General features: G+C 35.5%; 1 protein-coding gene across 11 annotated transcripts in view; it reads right to left on the reverse strand.

Moving 5' to 3' along the window:
• The window catches only part of C16H4orf47 (chromosome 16 C4orf47 homolog), a 35,505-nt gene that overhangs the window by 5,849 nt on the left and 7,758 nt on the right, over positions 1 to 21,898 (reverse strand). For 10 of the 11 annotated variants that reach the window (XM_025471799.3, XM_025471797.3, XM_025471795.3 and 7 more), the window contains 2 exons: positions 15,420 to 15,589; positions 13,161 to 13,399 (listed from right to left, as the gene is read on the reverse strand). In XM_025471799.3, the coding sequence (XP_025327584.1) occupies positions 13,351 to 13,399; positions 15,420 to 15,589 (219 nt within the window). In that variant the 3' untranslated portion in view covers positions 13,161 to 13,350. Of the gene's footprint in view, positions 1 to 13,160; positions 13,400 to 15,419; positions 15,590 to 21,898 lie in introns of those variants that run through there. The other variant, XR_007402790.1, reaches the window with a different exon arrangement.

Raw genomic sequence — 21,898 nt, forward strand, 5'->3', positions numbered from 1 at the left:
GAATATTAGTCTCTATGTTATTTTCTTTAATGTCTTTATCTGGATTTGAAATCAGGAAAATCTGGGTTTATAAAATGTGTTGGGAAATATTCCCTCCTCCTCCATTTTCTGAAAATAATTAGCGTAGGATTGGTTATTGATATTATTTTTTCCTTAAGTACATAATAGAATTCACTGGAGAGCCTGGAGTTTTCTAAATGGTAAGGTTTTACATTGCAGAATCAATGTCATTAATGGAGATAGAACTATTGAGATTTTTCTATCTTTTTCTATTTTGATCATTTGTATGTTCTGAGGAATTCATACATTTCATATATGTTCTCAGATCATATATGTTCTCAGATCTATCTGGCATAAAGTTGGTCAAAATACTCTATTATTTTTTTAATGTCCAGAGGGCATATAGTGATATCCCATTTTTAATTTCTGACATTGGTAAGTTAGGGGTACTCTTTTCTTGAACAGTTTTTCTAGAGTTCAATTGTTTTTATTGCTTTTTTCAAAAATGAGCTTTTTATTGATTTTTCTCTTAGGTTTGCTATGTTTAATCCATTGATTTCTGTTCTTATTTAGTAATTTCCTACTTTTTATTTTGCTCCTTATTTGTAATTTCCCTGGTTTCTTAAGGTGGAAGGTCACATCATTGGTTTGGAAAATTTATTTTTCTCTACTATATACATTTAAAGCTATAACTTAACCTTCAACCACCATGTTAGTTGCATCAGACAAATTTTAATGCTTTCAATTTCATTCAGTTCAAAATATTTTCTCTTCCCTTGTGATTTATTCTGTGAAATAATGGACTATTTAGAAATAAGTTGCTAAATTACCAACTGGAGATTTTCAGATATTTTCTGTTACTTAGTTCTCCTTTAATTCTATTGTGATCAAAGAACATACTCAGTACAATTTATCTTTTTACATTTATTGAAACTTATTTTACTGTCCAGCATATGGTCTATATTGGTCAGTGTTTCACACTAACTTGAAAAGAATGTGCATTCTGCTGTTACTGGTTAGGGTGTTCTATAAATGTCAACCAAGGAAAAGTTGTTGACAGTGTTGATCAAATCTTCTATATCCTTACTGATTTTCTAGTTGTCCCAACAGTTACTACAGAAGAATAGAGAAGTATGTTTGTCCATCCTATCAGTTTTTGTTTCATATGTTTTAAAATTCTTTTATGTATACACTTTCATGTTCCATTAGTGAATTAATCCCTTTATTATTATAAAATGAGCTCATTTGTCCCTAATGATTCTCCTCATTCTAATGTCTTTGACTGATATTAATAGAGGCTCTCCAGTTGTCTTTAGACTAGTGTTTGCATAATATATATTTTTGCATCATTTTACTATTATATTTGTAATGGTGAGTCAGTAGAATTTTTTTTACAGTCAAATCATAAATATATACCATGAAAAATTGATGACAAAATCCTGAAAACCAATCATAATGAGGGTGGTTCCAGTCCAAGATGGTGATGTAGAAAGACCTTGACCTCACATCCTTCATGGAACACTCCAAATTAAACCTATTTATAGGACAGCTCCTCCTGAAGAGCGTCAGGAGGAACTGAGGGTCAACTGAACAGCTTCTGCACAACATAAGATAGAATAACAGCAAGAGAGATGGAGACATGGTAACAAAGAGAACCCCTACCCCTGATGTTGCAAACTGCAATGAGGAGAGATAATGCTAAAGGATGGGGAACTTATTCCTCTGTCCTTAAGCACAGAAGAAGAAGGGGAGGGGAGGAGAGGGGAGGGGAGGGGAGGGGAGCGGAGGGGGGGAAGGGAAGGGAAGGGAAGGGAAGGGAAGGGAAGAAGGAAGGAAGGAAAAGAAACCTAACAGTTTAAAAGAGCAACTAGCATATAAAAGAGACAGTTGTAGAACCCTGTCACACTATGGAGGAGCTGAGGGAATGCTTTCCAGGTCATAGGAAACTGGAGAATGACAGGTTTACATTCCCTCTCCACCTTAAAAGCACAGATGAGAGCAGAGTCTGGTTGCCATAACTGACTGGCCACCTCAGTAAGCCCTGGAACTGCAAGCACACACCAGTCCCAGTTGTGCTGGGACACAGAAGAAAAAAAAAAGCTATGGTTTAAAGGGGAAAAGGAGGGGTCCCTGGGTAGCCCAGTCAGCCAGTTAAAACGACTGGCTCTTGATTTTGGCTCAGGTCATGATCTCAGGGTCCTGGGATCAAGCCCTGTGTGGGGTTCCAAACTCAGCAAGGAGTCTACTTGAGATTCTTTCTCTCTCTCTCCCTATGCCCCTCCCCACCCAAGCTCTCTTTCTTTCTCTCTCTCTCAAATAAATAAATCTTTAAGATAATTTTTTTTAAAAAAAGGGCAAAGGAACTGCAGGAACACTCCCTGGATCAGAGGGACTGGCTCAACACCTCAGCAAGCCCTGGAACACAAGCCAACACTAGTCCCAGTTGCAGTTGGGTATGGGGAGAAATTTTTAATTTAATTTAAAAATAAATGGCTTTTTATATTTGTTTTTGCCTTTTATTTCTATTATGCTTTTTATTTTTCCCTCCTCCCCACTTTTTTTTCCTTTTCCCTTTAAAAAGATGAAATTTGGGATCCCTGGGTGGCGCAGCGGTTTGGCGCCTGCCTTTGGCCCAGGGCGCGATCCTGGAGAACCGGGATCGAATCCCACGTCGGGCTCCCAGTGCATGGAGCCTGCTTCTCCCTCTGCCTGTGTCTCTGCCTCTCTCTCTCTCTCTCTCTCTCTCTCTCTCTCTCTCTCTGTGACTATCATAAATAAATAAAAATTTAAAAAAATAAATAAAATAAAAAGATGAAGTTTAAAATTGCAACTAGCATATAAAGGCCAGCACTAGCACTCCACCAGATGGCTAGGGTTGCTGCTGGAACACTTTCTGGGTGGGAGGATCTGACAGATATGGTTTATGCTCCCCTTTGAAAGCATGGACTCATGCATGGTCCAGATACCCCAGCTGACCTGCCACCTCAGTGAGCCCTAGACCCGTAGCTCATATAAGCCACAGCCACCCCATCAAGGCAGCCAAAGGGCAGTGCACATCAGGTCACCCCAGGTTAGTGTTCATTACAGCTCCACCCCTCACACCAATGTGACACAGGTGCAAAACACCCCAGAGCACAAAAGGCCCACACCGCTTCAGACAGCATTTAGGGCCCCCCTGGTGCAAAGCGCTCCAGAACCTTTCAGTTGATGTCTGCTTCAGACCCAGCTGTCTGAGAGGGTACGCCTTGCAGAAAGTACCCTGGAAACCCTTGGCTGGTGCTTGCACTGGTTTCAGCCACCCCACAGAGCATACCCTAGGCAAAGCACCGCAGAACACACCTGACTGTACCAGATTCAGTTCCAGTTGCCTGGCCGGAGGCCCCTCAGAACTGAGACCATTGGTGCACCCAGGTTTGCAACCAATTCAGCTTTAACTGTCCTATGAAGGTACCTCCTATACAGAGCATCCCAGGACCTCCTGCCTTGTATCCTGTCTCAGCTCCAGATGTCCCTTCAGGGTACTCTCTTTACAGATAGTCCTGGGACACCCATTTACATCTACTTCAGCTCCACTAACCTGCCAAGGTGCCCTCTGTATATAGAGACCCAGGCCCTCTGGTGTGCATCCACCTCAGTTTTAGCTGTCCCATCAGAGCATCCTCTGTGTAGAGAGCTCAGGGACCTCTGGGCCTGCATATCACCTAAGCTCCAGCTCCCCCCTCAGTGAGACACACTTTGCTCAGAGCATCCCAGGGCACCCCAGTGGCATCCCACATCAACTTCAGCTGTCATGTCAGACAGCTGCCATCAACACAGAATCTTCGGACACCTTGGCATGTGTCCACTTCCGCTTTAGCTACCTGGCCAGACCTAAAGACATATACAAACTGAAAGTGAGGGAATGGAAAAACATTTACCATGCAAATGGGTATGAGGAGGAAATAAGCCAGAGTAACAATATTTATATCACATAAAATAGACTTTAAAACAAGAGACAAGGGCATCAAATCAACAAGAGGATATAACAATTACAAGTATCTACATATCCAGCACAGGAACACCTAAACATAAAGCAAATATTAACATGGAGAAAAACTGACAGTAATATAATAACAGTAAGGGATTTTAACACTTCACTTATATCAATGGATAGATCATCCAGGCAGAAAATCCATAAGGAAACAGTGTCTTGTAATGACATATTAGACCAGATAGATATAAAATGCACAGAACATTCCATTCAAAAACAACAGAATACACATTCTTTTCAAATGTACATGGAACAGTCTCCAGAATAGACCACGTGTTAGGCCACCAAACAAGCCTCAACAAATTTAAGTTTGGATTCATACCATACATCTTTTCTGAGCACAGTGGTATGAAATTAGAACTAAACCAAAAGAAAAAATTGGAAGAAACACAAACACGTGAAGGCTAAACAACATGATACTAAATGACCAGTGTGTCAATGAAGCAATCAATAAATTTAAAAGTACATAGATACAAATGAAAATGAAAACACAATGGTTCAAAATATTTGGGACCCAGTAAAAGGAGTTCTAAGAGAGAATATATGGCTATACAGGCCTACCTCAAGAAACAAGAAAAAGCTCAAACAATATAACCTTCACCTAAAGGAATTAGAAAAAGAAACAAAACCCAAGGTGAGTAAAAAGAAGGAAATAATAAAGATCAGAGCAGAAATAAATGACAGACACACACACACACACACACACACACACACACACACGAATGAAACCCAAGAGTCTGGTTCTTGGCCAGACTCATCAAGGGAAAAAAGACAGAGTCCACATAAAATCAGAAACAAGAATAATTGACATTACAGAAATACAAAGGATTATAAAAGAATACCATGAAAAATTATGCCAACAAATTTGACAACCTAGAAAATGGATAGATTCCTAGAAACAGTCTTCCAAAACTGAATCAGGAAGAAATAAAATATCCAAATAGGCCAATTACTAGTAACAAAATTTTATCAGTAATCAATAACTACCAAAAAATAAAAGTACAGGATCAGAAGATTTCACAGGTAAATTCTACCAAACATTTAAAGATGAGTTAAAACCTATTCCCTTCAAACTATTCCAAAAAATAGAGGAAGAAGGAATGCTTCAAAATACACTCTATGAGGCCAGCATTACCTTGATACCAAAAGCAGACAAAGACATCACAAAAAAGAAAACATGGATACAAAGATCCTCAACAAAGGGGCACCTGGGTGGCTCAGTTGGTTAAGCATTTATCTTTAGCTCAGGTCATGATCCCTGTGTCTTGGGACTGAGTCCTGCATTGGGGTCCCTGCTTAGTGGGGAACCTCCCTTTCCCTCATCCCCTCCCTTGCTTGTGCTCTCTTTCTCTCTCTCACAAATAAATATTTTTTCAAAAAGAGATCCTCAACAAAATATCAAACCACATTCAATAATACATTAAAAGGATCATTCACCAATCAAATGGGATTCATTCTGAGGATGCAAGAATGGTTCAATATTTGCAAATCAATGTAATACACCACATCAACAAAACAAAGGATAAAAATCATATGATCATCTCAATAGATGTAGAAAAAGCATTGACAAAATTCAACATCTCATGATCTAAAAAAAAAAAAAAAAAAAAAAAAAAAAAAAAAAAAAAAAACCTCTCAACAAACTGGGTTTAGAGGAAATATACCTCAACATAATAAAGGCTATTTTTTAAAAATCCACAGCTAACATCTTACTCAATGGAAAAAACCTGAGAGCTTTTCTTCTAAGATGAGGAACAAGACAAGAATGTGCACTCTTGTCACTTTTACTCGACATAGCACTAGAAGTTCTAGCTATAGCAATCAGACAAGAAAAAGAAAGAAGCATCCATATTGGTAAAGAAGTTAGCCATCACTATTTACCAATGACATGATACTATACATAGAACACTCTAAAAACTTCACCAAAAAAAATGCTAGAAGTAATAAATGAATTCAGTAAATTTACAAGTACAAAATTAATACTCAGAAATTGGCCTTTCTATATACTAATAAAAAGTAGTAAAAAGAGCAATTAAGAAAATAATTCCATTCACAATTACACCAAAAAGAATAAAATACCTAGGAATGCACCTAACAAGAGAGGTAAAAGACCTACACTCTTAGAACTATAAAACATTGATGAAAGAAACTGAAGATGACACAAACAAATGTAAAACTATTCTATGCTCTTGGGTTAAAAGAATTAATATTGTTCAAATGTTCATATTACCCAAGGCAACCTACAGACTGAATGCAATCCCTAACAAAATACCAACAGCATTTTTTACAAAACTAGAACAAAAATTACTCAAATCTTGTGGAATCCCAAAAGATCCTGAAAAACAAAAGTTATCTTGAGAAAGGAAAACAAAGCTGTAGGTATTAAAATTCCAGATTTCTAGATATACTACAAAGCTATAGTAATCAAAACAGTATGGTACTGGCATAAAGACACACAGATCAATGTAACAGAGTAGAAAGCTTGGAAATAAACCCACAATTATATAGTCAATTTATCTATCTCAAAAAAGGCAAGAATATAAAATAAAGGGAAAGACAGTCTCTTCAACAAATGATGCTGGGAAAATTGGACAGCTACATGCAAAAAAATGAAACTGGACCACACACAAAAAAAATCTTAAAATGGACTAAATAAAAAAAATAAACTTAAAAATAAGTAGTGATGCTCACCAATGTGAAAAACTATGGTCTCATATTTTCCTTTATTATAAAATTATATAAATGGCAAAAAAAAAAGAACGAATTCAGGTATTGAAAAAAGAAGTAGAGGTGAGCATTGCATCCATTTATATACAGAACTAAGATTAAAGAACTGTGAGACTTATGGTTACAAAATAGAGTATTTGTGTTAAAACCACTGCCAGTAAAAAACAATTGAACTCACAAGCTAAGTACATCCTTTTACTTTTAATCTATATGTTTACATTTAACATGGATTTATTTTAGAAAGCATATAAATGACTTTCTTTTTATCAAGTCTGACAATCTATGCCTTTAACTTGCAGCATTTAGCTATTTACATTTAATATAATTATCAATATGTTTAATGTAATTGATTTCTATGTATTTGGTTTCTATTTGTCCCATATATTTTGTTCCTTTTATCTTTTTCTGCCTTCTTTTGGATTATTTAGGATTACATTTTTCTCTCCAATTTGTCAGAAATCTCTGTTTACTCTTTAAATGCTGCTCTAGAGTTGCATATTTTTAGCTTACTTTGATTTTCTTCAAATGATATTATACCAACTCATATACAATGGAAGATTCTTACAATAACAAATCTCTATTTCCCTATTCCCATTTTTATGCTACTGTAATTTAGCCTTTACTTTTAAATGTGTTATAAACCCAACAGATTTTTAATATTTTTACTATAAATAATAAGTTATCTTTGATTAAAGAAATTAAACCAGAAGGGAGAAAAAAGGTTTTTTAAATTATTTTTTTAAAGATTTATTTATTTATTATTTATTTATTTATTTATTTATTTATGATAGACATAGAGAGAGAGGCAGAGACACAGGAGGAGGGAGAAGCAGGCTCCATGCTGGGAGCCCAACGTGAGACTCGATCCCGGGACTCCAGGATCATGCCCTGGGCCAAAGGCAGGTGCTAAACCACTGAGTCACCCAAGGATCCCCGAAAAAAGTTTTTTTATTAATCATTTCTAGCATCCTTTTTAAAAATTTTTTAAATTTTTATTTATTTTTTTAAGTAGGCTCCACACCCAGCATGCTCTACTGACTGAGCCAGCCAGGGGCCTCTCTAGCATCTTTAAAACCCATGTTTCCATCTGATCATTTGTATTCTACCTAAAAACTTCCTTAACATTAGTTGTAATGCAGGTCCCAGCTTTTCTCTTTCACAAAGTCTTTATTTCACCTTAATCTTTTGAAAAATATGTTGCAGTGACTATGGAATTCTGAATTGGCAGTTTCTTTGAATTTTTTGAAAATATCCTTTTTCTGACTTACATCATTTCTGCTAAGAATTCTCATAGACAGTCTTTTTTTTTTCTCTGGTAGATACTAAGATTTTTCTCTTTATCACTGGTTTCCTATAATTTTATTATGATGTGTCTTGGTATGCATTTTCTTTCTTTATGCTACTTATTATTCCTTGGACATTTTAGACTAGGGGTTTTTAACTTTCTTCATATTTGGGGATTTTCAGCCATTAATATATTTTTTAAGATTTTATTTATTTATTCATGAGACACACACACACACACACACACACACACACAGAGGCATAGAGACACAGGCAGAGGGAGAAGCAGGCTCCATGCAGGGAGCCCAACATGGGACTCGATCCTGGGTCTCCAGGATCATGCCCTGGGCTGAAGGCAGCGCTAAACCGCTGAACCACCGGGACTGCCCTATTTCTTAATCTTTTTCTTCTGCTGCTTTCTAAGACTTGGTTAGACATACATTAGACCTTAATACTGTTCTAGAGCTCACTGATGTTCCTTTCATTTTCTTTCTAGTCTTTTTTCTCTATGTGTTTCACTTTGGATACTTCCCATTTTTATATCTTCAAGTTCCCTAGTTTTTGTTTTCTTTTGTTTTGTTTGTTTTGTTGTTGTTGTTTTTTTGTTGGGTTTTTTTTTTTTGCTTTTTTTTTTTTTTTTTTTTTTGCAATGCTGAATGTGCTATTATGCCCATTTACTGAAAATTTTTATTTCAGTTATTTTATTTTTCATCTCTAGATTTTCCATTTGGTCTTATTTATGCCTTTAGTATCTCTCCTCATTGTCCTCATCTTTTCTTTTAAATAAACATAGTTATAACTATTATAATGTCCTTGATGTTAATTCCATCTTCTCTGCCATTTGAGGACTTGTTTCTAATGATCTTTTTCTGGTTATGGGTCATATTTTCCTGCTTCTTGGCAAATCTACTAGTTTTTTATTGGAAGGCAAACACTAAATTTCATATTAATTGTCCAGATTTTTTTGTTTTCCTTTAAAGAAAAGGGTGTAGTTCTGTTGAGATTAGTTACTTCTGTTTCAATTTGATCCTTTTGAGGCTTATTTTAAATTTTTTGTTAGGTGGGTCTAGTGCAACCTCTAGTTTAGTCTAGATCCTCTGGGATTGCACTGAATACCCTGAGAGACTGACAAAGACCCTCTGTGGGCTGGTAGGAACTTCCTATCCTCAAATGATTCCTGGCCCTCAGTAAGCTATGGGAAGCAGTTAACTGACAGGTTCCTAGTTGTACTTTGCCTTCCTCCATGGATTTTAACCCTATGTGTGCCTTAGTAGTTAGCAGGATTAAGGGGACTCCAGTGCACAATTCTGAACTCTTTTCCCATGTAGTTCTTTCCTCTCTAGAACTCTACCCCAAATTCAAGACATTTTATACTCCCTGAGTACCAATTTATGTCTCATCTGAGCAAGGCTATAAAGATTCCCTTCCATCCCTTCCATTTCAGAAAGTGCTTCCAAATAAAAAGCAATTGTAGGATTTACTCAGCTGTTTCCTTTTTCTCATTGATTACAGTCCTGCACTGTGTCTAATGTCTAAGAAGAGGGGTTCTGTATGTTTTGTACAGTTTTCAATTGTTTAAGGAAGGAGAATAAATCCAGCCCCTCTTAATCTATCTTTGGGATAGTCAAGTTTGGGAAGTTTAGAAAGTCCTATAAATGGATAAAACATAGCAGTAATTTTTCTAGGTAGCTGGTATCTATAGGAATGTTTTTCCACTGAATCTCCCCCAACTCTAGGAAAGCTGTCTGTGACTATGAGTATCCATGTACAGGGCTATTGACTAGCCATTCTTCACTTTAAGCTGTATAAGTAGAGAGCCACACTTTAGGCTATGGAGCCCTCCAAACAATTAACCAGTTAAGTATTATTATGAGAATAATGCCAGAATAAGAACCATACTCTTATAGCCCTAATTTTCCCTAAGTGTATCTTCCAAATGTTTAGAGGTGAGATCTTTTATTTTTTATGTAGGGGTAAAAATTCTAGGCTGCCCAAACTGGGAAAGCACTGAGGATAGGAAGGAGGTAGGAGATAAAAAAGAAACAGACAGGAAAAGTCTTTCCTAAGCACGATTAAATGTTTCTAGCTCTATTCTTACTTTTTACTTTTTTAAATTATTTATTTCTTTTAAGTCTATTGTATCTTTTTAAACTTCTTATTCTCTAGTGATCCCCTTACATTATACATTTTTCTAGGCTCATTATTTTAGTATTATGTTTTTGGTGTCAGAGAAAGCCAGCAAATAAATGTGTTCTACCTGGATGTTTTAATTGGAATCTCCTAACATATTAGTGTTGTAATTATGTTATAAACAGCCTTGTATATTTTTGGTTGGGACAAATATCTTCTTTCAAATTTTCCTATCAGTATGTTCATATTTTGTCTTCAAAATAAAATTTAGAAGTAGCTAATCAAGTTTTATTATTTTTAATTCTGTAGGGATTTTGGTTAAATTGCATTAAATCTATTAATACTGTAGAGAAATTGCATGTTTACAATATTGAGTTTCCCTGGAACATGCTATATTATTCAGGCCACTCTTTTATATTTACATTTTAATCCTAAATTTCCACAGCTTTTTTCTATTATAAATAGACAACTTTCACACTTCCTGTCATATAAAAAATATCTTTTTTTGGAGATCTTTACATTTATTAGACTATTTTATTATTTCTAATATTGTTCAATAGAGTTTTTTTAAGGTTTTTAAATTTACTTATTCATGAAAGACAGAGAGAGAGGCAGAGACACAAGCAGGAGAAGCAGGCTTCATGCAGGGAGCCAGATGTGGGACTCGATCCCGAGTCTCCAGGATCACGCCCTGGGCCGAAGTCAGCGCTAAACCACTGGGCCACCTGGGCTGCCCTGTTCAATAGTTTCTTTTTACATTGTAGGTAAGTAACTATATCACCTGGGAGGAATGATGTATTTTTGTGTGTGTGTGACATTTATTCTCCTCAGGGCTTTTTCCTGTCTTACTGCATTAGCTGCATTTTCTAGCACAGTGTTTGAGTCGTTGATGGCTCTAGCTTAACGTCTGTTATGATTCTGATAGATATCCTTTAAAAAGTAAGAAAGGTTCTTCCTAATCCTCATGTCCTAAGAGGCTTAAAGTGAAAAGGGTATTTAATTTTATCAAATAGCTTTCCAGCATCTATTGGGAGAATATGTACGTTTTCCATTTTAATATATTGATTAAGCTAATTAAAATAACAGATCTACTAATGTCAAGCTATTGTAGTGGTCATTAAACAATCAATCTAAAAAAATAAAATAAACAATCAATCTTATTTTATGATCATTTAAAATGTGAATTCCATTGGCTAATACTTGATTTGGGGTTTTTTCAATGAGTTAGAAATATTATTTTCAAAAAAAAAAGAAATATTATTTTCAAAAAAAACAAACAAAAAAGAAATATTATTTTCCTTTTTAGCTATCCTTGTCCAGTTATGCTAGCCTCATAAAATAGATTGAAATTCTTTTCATATTTTTCTATGGCCAAGACAATTTAAATAACAAAAGGTTGAAGCACCTTGGTGGCTCAGTTGGTTAAGTGTCTGACTCTTGATTTCAGCTCAGGTCATGATTTCAGGATTGTGAGATGGAGCTCCAAGCTGGGCTCCATGCTCAGCACAGAGTCAGCTTGAGATTCTCTCTCTCCTTCTCCCTTTGCCCCTCTCTCTCTGCTGCACATATACACTTTCTCTCTAAATAAATAAAATCCTTATAAAGAAAAAAATCAATGGACATCATAAATAATTTATACCCTTTAAATCAAATGTGTGTGTATGTGTGTGTTCCTCTGCTTTATTTCAAAAGTCTTAGTTTTTCTACATGCTTCACTATTTCTGTGACTGGTTTCTGCATTTGCTTTTCTGTAAATTGACACAATGCATTTATGTAAACTCTAAATGAGCTCTCCCAATTGTCATAATGCTTCTTATAACTCCTAGTAAGACATTAAATGAGCATTCCCATCTATGAATATTACATGAAGTGTGAATTGCTACTAGAGGTCCATCAATAAAAATTAATTATAGCTAACAAAGGCATAAATGTAATTAGATTTTAATAAAATTTGAAAATATAAACCTCCTATCCCAAAAGAATGCATATATCTATACAGCTTATTTAGTAACATCAATATATATGACTTTTATTCAGTTATGTGCATCTAGTAAATCTTTTCCTAAAGACAAATGTATTTCCTTTGGGTCACATTATATCCTTGATAATGTCTTTAAGATGTTCATTCCACACTGTCCTCCAGATAGGAAATAAAGATTTTAAATATTCTTTTAGAAAAAAGTAAATAGCATGAGATATAAAAATAAATAAATAGGGGGCACCGGTGTGGCTCATGGTTGAGCATCTGCCTTTAGTTTAGGGTGTGATCCTAAGGTCCTGGGATTGAGTCCGACAACTGGCTCCCCACAGGGAGCGTGCTTCTTCTGCCTATGTCTCTACCTCTCTCTCTCTTGTCTCTCAGGAATGAATAAATAAAATTTTATACATACATATATATATTATAATAGTAAAAATTCTCTATACCATCTGCAATCCCTTTAAAAGTCAGATACATCTGAATTGACAGTGTTCTTCCCACCTCTCACCCTGAATAAAAAGCAAATCAAAAGAGTACTGCAGCCTCTAAACACTTTGATTTCCAGTTCTGAGAAGCCTAGAATGGCAAAGGGACAAGTACTAAGGAAATCACCATGTTCAAAAACAACTTCCCCAATATATCATATTAATAGATACTGTAAATTTCCCTTTTTAAATAGTACTACCCCTACCCTCAATTGAATAGGGACTGTTAATAAAAAAGACCTCACTGTGAATTACAGTAATGTATTTAAATCAAATCTCTTAAGAACTGATTTTTTTAAGTGGTAGGGCAAATGAAAAAGAGATAATCTGGGAATAAGAGATTAAGACCCGGCGTGGGAGGGTGGGATGCGGGGCACAGGGATGTTTCAGGGAAGGCAGGTTTGGACAGGTTTGGCAGATTAGAAGTAAACTTTCCAACAATAGACTATACTTCAGGATTTTATGAAATGTTTAAACAGTTTATTTTCCCCAGAAACAGAGACCTAAACAAAGATTAGCAATCATATATTATTAACAAATACTATTTATTCATTAGCAATGGTACTAAAACAAGGAAGAGTATTAGAGTTGCAGGGTATATATATTTTAAATGCTTGAGATACCTGTTCCATATCTTACGTTTTTCTGCAAATAATTTGCATTTGATAATGAATTGTTGGTAGATGGGACCTAGAAAGCTATTTGTGTTCCTCATGCTAATAGGACTGGACTGAAACAGTCTTGTAGTTCTTCATATTTAGTGCCCTGAAATTGGAAAATAAATGCATATTTAGTTTTAAGGTACAGGTAATATATCTGTACATTCTTGTAAAAAAAGTTTTGCAATAAAAAATTAATAATTCAAAATCAAATTCTCTCACCACATTAAAAAGCTTCACTTAAAAAATTAAAAAAAATAAAAGCTTCACTTAAAATATAATTTAAGATGGAAAAATTGGATTTGAGGACCAATTTTAGATACAACCAAAAGGTTTATTTTTTTTTTTAACTTAGGGTAAGGGGTGCTTAGGTGGCTCAGTCACTTGAGCATCTGACTCTTGATTTTGGCTGCAGTCATGATCTCAGGGTTGTGGGATTAAGCCCTATGTCAGGTTCTGCACTTGGCATAGAGTCTGCTTGGAATTCTCTCTCCCTCACTCTCTGCCCCTCCCCCACTCATGTGCATGCTCTAAAATAAGTAAATATTTAAGTAAAATATTGTAATAAATAAGTAAAATTAGGGTAAAAGAAGCTAAAACTTGCTTTAGGATAATATTTGTGATAATATAAAAAGTATCAATAAACTAAAAATTACCAAACAGAAGATAAACTTCTGATTTTCCAGAAGAGCAATCAGATATTATTTTCTTTTCTCTGCTCCAAACATATATATCATAGCAGTTTCTCAGGTCTGCTCTCTGGATAGAAAAGGACACAGAGAAAACCTTAATCTGCCCACTCCCCTGACCCAAAAAAGAATCCCATCTATTTGAGGGTGAATGTAGTGAAGAAAATTCTAATTCTACTCTCTGTTCTATATTACATAGATAAAGTTGGGCAGAGTACTGATAGATAGGAGGCTTGCCAAAGGAGAAAGATCAAAGGACATGAAAAAAGACTCCATATATTTCCACTTCCACCAACTAGACCACTTAGAATATTATGCCTGGAGACAACAGTTAAATTACATGAATAATGATAGACAGTCTTATTTTGGAGATAGAATAATAAGACTGGCATTAAAATCACCACCCAGAAGTGATCCAGATGTATGGAAATGTTTTTATAAAAGAAAAGAAGTGAATTTGGTGTCCTTTACCTAATCTATTATATGTTTACACAGAAGTTTGAAAGATGTAAATTAGCTTCATCAGCAATAAAACTTTTTCAATGAACATAAAGGTAATCAAATGAATTCTTTCACTTATTCAGATCTTGCACACACACAAAAAAGGAATGATGGACTGTCTTTTTCTAATTTATATTCTGAACTCTTGAGAACTTCTCAGTTTTCAGAATGCTCAAAACCTGGGTAAAATTGGAACTTTTAAGATACTTTAATAAAATATTTTCTTCAAAGTATTATAATACTTTATAAAGTGATGTTAATAGCTTTTTTTAACTAACCAAAATATTTCCTGGACAATTTCGTAAAAGATTACTTCAAACTTAAGGAGAAAAGTCTCAAGTGTCATTAGGATTCCTCACAACTACTGAGAGCCTCCAGCCCTCATGGAGATAATAATTTAACCAAGATTTTTTTTAAAAAGCCCTTGATAAATAGACAATGTTAACATGTACTGCTAAATGAACTATAAATATCTAAACAGTCTCAACAAATCATAATAAGGTACTATAGATCTGATTTAAAAATTATGGGGCGATCCCTGGGTGACCCAGCGGTTTGGCACCTGCCTTCAGCCCAGGATGTGATCCTGGCGTCCCGGGATCGAGTCCTATGTTGGGCTCCTTGCATGGGGCCTGCCCTCTGCCTCTCTCTCTCTCTCTGTGTCTCTCATGACTAAATGAATAAAATCTTTAAGAAAAATTAGGAATAGAACAGTTCATACAGATAAATTAAGCTTTTTTGATTAGAAATTTCAAAAGATGGTAAAAAAAACTTCTACAAGGGACAGCTTCTATATGGAAGGAGCTGAGATTTCCAAAGACACCCGGATTTGTTATTGTTTAAAGTATGTACAAATAGGAAATATTATTTTGAAGAGTTTGAAAGTCAAAAACAAATTTTCTTAGTTTATAGGCTAAGGTAACATAATACTGATACCTTTTGACATTCAAAGTCATTATACTTTCAACTGGTCTGCTCTTTGGTCCACTTGGTGGATGGAAAATCTTAGCACCTTTGCTGGAAATCTGGCTTGACAACTTAACCACATAAGGGTCAGCAGAATGTGAAGGATAAGGGTCAAATGTTCCTGCCTTCATTCCACCTGCCTATAAATAAAAATGAGATAATTCAACATAGTTGGGTAAAATGCTTCTAACAAAATTAGATTTTGAAGAAGTTGATACATATTTGTGTATTGTCTATAGAGCTGGTTTTACATTTAAAGGAAGTTGTCTATACAAACATACCTCAGAGATATTGTGGGTTCAGTTCCAGACAATTGCAATAAAGTGAATATCACAAAAAAGTCCAATGAATATTTTGGTTTGGTTTCCCAGTACTTACAAAAGTTATATTTATACTATGCTGTAGTCTATTAAGTATGTAATCACACTCTGTCTAAAAAAACAATGTTCACACTTTAATTTAAAAATAGTTTATTGCTAAAAAAAATACTAAACATCATTTGAGCTTTCAGTGAATCGTATTTTTTGCTGGTAGAAGTTCTTGCCTTGATGTTAATGGCTGCTTACTGACCAAATGATGACTGCTGAATGTTGGTGTGGCTATGGCAATTTCTTAAAATAAGAAATGAAGTTTGCCATGTCAATTGAGTCTTTCTCTCATGAATGATTTCCCTGTAGCATGCAATGCTGTTTGATAACATTTTACCCACAGTAGAACTTCTTTCAAACTGGAGTCCATCCTCTCAAGCCCTGCTGCTGCTTTATCAATTAAGTATATCTTACAGTATCTGAGACTAATACACATAAAAATTAAAGATATAATTATGATATTTCAAGTTTTCCAGATTGAGGACACATAGATTCTTTTGAGGAGCAACAAATAATAAATAACCTTAAGAAAAAGCATGTTCATTAAAATGGATGGATTAAAAATAGAAAAATATATAAACAAACCATCAGATGATGCCTTACAAAATAAATTAAATAGATAAATCTGCAACATCACTAGGAATGCCCCTTTCTTTTTTTAAAAAGATTTTATTTATTTATTCATGAGAGATACAGAGAGAGAGAGAGAGAGAGAGAGAGAGAGAGAGAGGCAGAGACACAGGCAGAGGGAGAAGCAGGCTCCATGCAGGGAGCCTGACGCAGGACTGGAACCCGGGTCTCCAGGATCACGCCCTGGGTTGAAGGCGGCGCTAAACCGCTGAGCTACCCGGGAATGCCCATTTCTTAAATTATTTGTTCTTCAGATGTTGAATTTGATAAATTCTTTATACATTTTGGATACTAGCCCTTTACCTGATATGTCACTTGTAAATATTTTCTGCCATTCTGTTGGTTGTCTTTTGGTTTTGTCGACTTTGTTGTGCAAAGGCTTTTCATCTTGATGAAGTCCCAATAGCTCATTTTTACCTTTGTTTCCCTTGCCTTTGGAGATGTTTCTAGCCAGAAGTTGCTGTAGCCAAGGTCACAGAGGTTGCTGCTTGTGTTCTCCTCTAGGATTTTGACAGATTCCTGTCTCACATTTAGATCTTTCATCCATTTTGAATTTATCTTTGTGTATGGTGTAAGAGGATGGTCCAGTTTCATTCTTCTGCATGTGGCTATCCAATTTTCCCAATACCATTTATTGAAGAGACTTTTTATTGGATATTCTTTCCTGCTTTGTTGTATATTAATTGACCATAGAGTTGAGGGACCATTTCTGGGTTCTCTATCCTGTTTCATTGATCTATGTGTCTGTTTTTGTACCAGTACCATACTGCCTTGATGAAGTCTGGGATTGTGATGCCATCAGTTTTGGTTTTCTTTTTCAAAATACCTTTGGTATTTGGGGTCTTTTCTAGTTCTACACAAATTTTAGGATATTTGTTCCAGCTCTGTGAAAAAAGTTGATGGTATTTTGATAGGGGTTGCATTAAATGTTTAGATTGCTCCAGGTAGTAAAGATATTTTAACTCTATTTGTTCTTCTAATCCATGAACATGAAATGTTTTTCCATTTCTTTGTGTCTTCCTCAATTTTTTTTTATGAGCATTCTACTGGTTTTGGAATACAAATCTTTTGCCTCATTGGTCAGGTTATTCCTAGGTATCTTATGGTTTGGGGTGCATTGTACATGGGATCCCTAATTTCTCTTTCTTCAGTCTCATTGTTAGTGTATAGAAATGCAACTCATCTGTGCATTGATTTTGCCACTTTGCTAAATGAGTTCTAGCAACTTTGGGGGGGGGGGAGTCCTTTGGGCTTTCCACATATCATGTCATCTGCAAAGAGCAAGAGTTTGACTTCTTTGCTAATTTGGATACCTTTTCTTTTGTTGACTGATTGCTGAGGCTAGGATTTCTAGTACATGTTGAACAGCAGTGGTGATAGTGGACCTCCTCCCATGTTCCTGACCTTTGGGAAAAGCTCTGTTTTTCTCCATTGAGAATGATATTTGTAGCCAAGGTCATAGAGGTTGGGCTTTGCATAGATAGCTTCTATGATATTGAAATATGTTCCCTCTATCCCTACACTGTGAAGAGTTTTAATCAAGAAAGGATGTTGTGCTTTGTCAATGTTTTTTCTGCATCTATTGAGAGGATCATATGGTTTTTGTCCTTTCCTTTATTAATGTAGTGTATCACATTGATTCATTTGCATATGTTGAACCACTCTTGCAGCCCAGGAATAAATCTCACTTGGTTGTGGTGAATAATCCTTTAAATGTACTGTTGGATCCTATTGGCTAGTATCTTGGCACCCATGTTTGTCAGGGATGTTGGTTTGTAAATCTCCTTTTTGATGGAGTCTTTGTCTGGTTTGGGGATCAAAGTAATGCTGACCTCATGGAAAGAGTTTGGAAGTTTTCCTTCCATTTCTATTTTCTGAAACAGCTTCAGAAGAATAGGTATTAATTCTTTAAATGTTTGATAGAATTCCCCTGGGAAGCCATTTGGCCCTGGACTCTTGTTTGTTTGGAGATTTTTTATTACTACTTCAATTTACTTGCTGGTTATGAATCTGTTCTGATTTTCTATTTCTTCCTGTTTCAGTTTTGGTAGTTAATATGTCTGTAGGAATGTATCCATTTTTTTCCAGATTGCCTAATTTGTTGGCATATAGTTGCTTATAATATGTTCTTTTTTGTTTTGTTTTGTTTTTCTTTTTTTATTTTTTTTTATAATATGTTCTTATAATTGTTTGTATTCTTCGATGTTGATTATGATCTTTCATTCAGGATTTTATTTATTTAGGTTCTTTCTCTTTTCTTTTTCATAAGTCTGGCCAGGGGGGTATCTATCTTATTAATTCTTTGAAAGAACCAGTTCCTAGTTTCATTGATCTGTTGTACTGTTCCTTTGGTTTCTATTTCATTGATTTCTGCTCTAATCTTTATTCTCTTCTCCTGCTGAGTTAGGCTTTACTTGCTGTCCTTTCTCCAGCTCCTTTAGGTGTAAGATTAGCCTGTGTATTTGAGACCTTTCTGTTTCTTAAGACTTGTATTGCTATATACTTCCCTCTTATGACCATCTTTGCCATATCCCAAAAGCGCGGAACAGTTGTGTTTTCATTTTCATTAGTTTCCATGAAGTTTCTTAATTCTTCTTTAATTTCTGGTTGACCCATTCATTCTTTAGTAGGATGCTCTTTAGCCTTCATGTATTTGAGTTCTTTCCAAATTTCCTCTTGTGATTGAATTCAAGTTTCAAAGCACTGTGGCCTAAAAATGATCCTAATCCTTTGGTACCAGTTGAGAACTGATTTGTGACCTAGTATGTAATCCATTCTGGAGAATGTTCCATTTGCACTCGAGAAGAATGTGTATTGTTGCTTTAGAATGGAATGCTCTCAATATATCTATGAAGTCCATCAGGTCCAGTATGTCATTCAAAGTCCTTGTTTTCTTGCTGTTCTTCTGCTTAGATGAACTGCCCATTGCAGTGAATGGGGTGCTAAAGTCTCCTACTATTATTGATTTATCATAAATGTGTTTAATTTTGTTGTTAACTTCTTTACATAATTGGCTGGTCCCATGTTAGGGGCATAAATATTTACATTTGTCAGATCTTCTTGTTGCATAGACCCTTTTATCATTATTTGGTGTCTTTCCTCATCTCTTATTACAGTTTTTGGCTTAAAATCTAATTTTTCTGATATAAGGATTGCCACCTCAGCTTTCTTTTGATGTCCATTAGCATGACAAATGGTTTTCCACCCCTCACTTTTAATCTGGAGGTGTCTTTGGGTCTAAAATGAGTCTCTTGCAGACAGCATATCTATGGGTCTTGTATTTCTATCCAATCTTATACCCTGTGTCTTTTGATTGGGGCAGTTAGTCCATTTACATTGAGTAATTATTAAAAGACATGAATTTAGTGCCATTGTATTACCTGTGAAGTCACTGTTTCCATTTATTGTTTCTGTTCCTTTCTGGTATAAGTTACTTTTGGGCTCTCCCTTCATTTAAAGGATCCCTTTTAATATTTCTTGCAGGGCTGGTTTGGTGATCACAAATTCTTTTAGTCTCTATTTGTCCTGGAAGCTTATCATCTTTCCTTCTATTTTGAATAACATCCTAGATGGATAAAATATTCTTGGCTGCATGTTCTTCTCATTTAGCACCATGAATATTTGATGCCAGTCCTTTCTGGCTTGCCAGGTCTCTGTGGATAGGTCTGCTTCTAGTCTAATGTTTCTACTCCTGTAGGTTAAGGACCTTTTGTCCCAAGCTGCTGTCAGGATTTTCTCTTTGTCTCTGATATTTGCAAGTTTCACTATTATATGTCAGGGTATTGACTTATTTTTTTTATTTTAAGGGGGGGTTCTCTGTGCCTCCTGGACTTGAATCCCTGTTTCCTTCTCCAGATTAGGGAAGCTGTCTGCTATAATTTGCTTCATTATACCTTCTACCCCTCTCTCTTTCCTCTTCCTATGGGATCCCAATTATTCTAATATTATTTCACCTTATGGTATTACTTATCTCTTGAATTCTACCCTCATGATCCAGTAGTTGGGTTTTTTTTAATCAGCTTCTTTATTCTCCATCATTGTCTTTTCTATATCACTAATTCTCTGTTCTGCCTCATTTATCCTAGCAGTTAGAACCTCAATTTTTTTATTGTATCTCATTTATAGTCTTTTTTATTTCAACCTGATTGGATTTTAGTTCTTTTATTTCTCCAGAAAGGGATTATCTAGTGTCTTCTGTGCCTTTTTCAAGCCCAGCTGTTCTCTTTATAATCATTATTCTAAATGCTAGTTCCAACATCTTACTTATGTCCATACTGATTAAGTCCCTGGCAATCAGTACTGCCTCTTGCTCTCTTTTTTGAGGTGAGTTTTTCTGTCTTGTCATCTGTCCAGAGAAGAATAGATGAAGTAGAGAACAAAATGCTAAAATGGCAACGACATCAGATAAATATACACTAAACATATGAGAAGAGACTCAAAACCAAACCAAAAAAATTGAAAAGAGAGAGAATATAATCAGACAGGTCGACAGAACAGAGCAATATACTTGATCTTGTGTGTATTTTGGCCTGTTTGTTGGAAATCTAGATCTCAAAATTGTAAAGAAAGAAAAACTTACACATATACAAAAATAAAATCAAATACAATGAAAGGATAGAATATAACTGTAAAAATTAAAATTACAAGACCAAAAAAAAAAAACAAAGGAACATAAACAGACAAGTGAACAGAACAGAGGAATACACGATACCCTGAGTGTATTTTGGTTGGTTTGTTAGAACAAACTATACCTCAAAATTGTAAAGAAATAAAAATTTATATATACAAAAATAAAATTAAATACATTGAAAAGAGAGAATGTAACTATAAAGATGAAGATTTAAAATGATTTTTTAAAAAGCCAATCAAATAAATTCATTGAAAAAGGAAAGAGAAAAAATTAAAATTGAAAAACTAAAGAATCATGGGGGAAAAAAACCATGAATTCTATATACTATTTTCCCCTATCACTGGAATTCTGCAGTTCTCTGTGATCAGTAAACTTGGTCTTAGCCAATGTTCTTGCTGGTCTTCTCGGGGAGGAGCCTGTTGCACTGATTCTCAGGTGTCTTTGCCCCTAGCTGAATGACACCACCCTACCAGGGGGCCAGGCTAAGTAATCTGCTCTGGATTGCTTTGTGTGGTTTTTGTTCCCTGAAGGCTTTCCACACTTCTTTAGGGGATGAGAATAAAATGGCAGCCTCCCAATTTCTAGCCCCAGAACCAAGAGCTCAGTACCCACTCCTCAATGTGTCCTCAAGGAAAAGCAATCATTCTCACCTCCTTGGTCTCCATCCATACTGCGTGCTCACCCAGTCTGTGACTGAGCATTTCTATCTCAGGCATACAACCCATTTTGAGTCTCCAAACCCTGCAGACTCCTGCAGCACATACTCACACAGTTCCTCCCCGGGGAGGAAGAGGTGGTGATCTCACTGTGGTTCTGCCACT

Source organism: Canis lupus, chromosome 16 (assembly GCF_003254725.2).
Source record: "Canis lupus dingo isolate Sandy chromosome 16, ASM325472v2, whole genome shotgun sequence".
NCBI classification, from domain to species: Eukaryota; Metazoa; Chordata; class Mammalia; order Carnivora; family Canidae; genus Canis; species Canis lupus.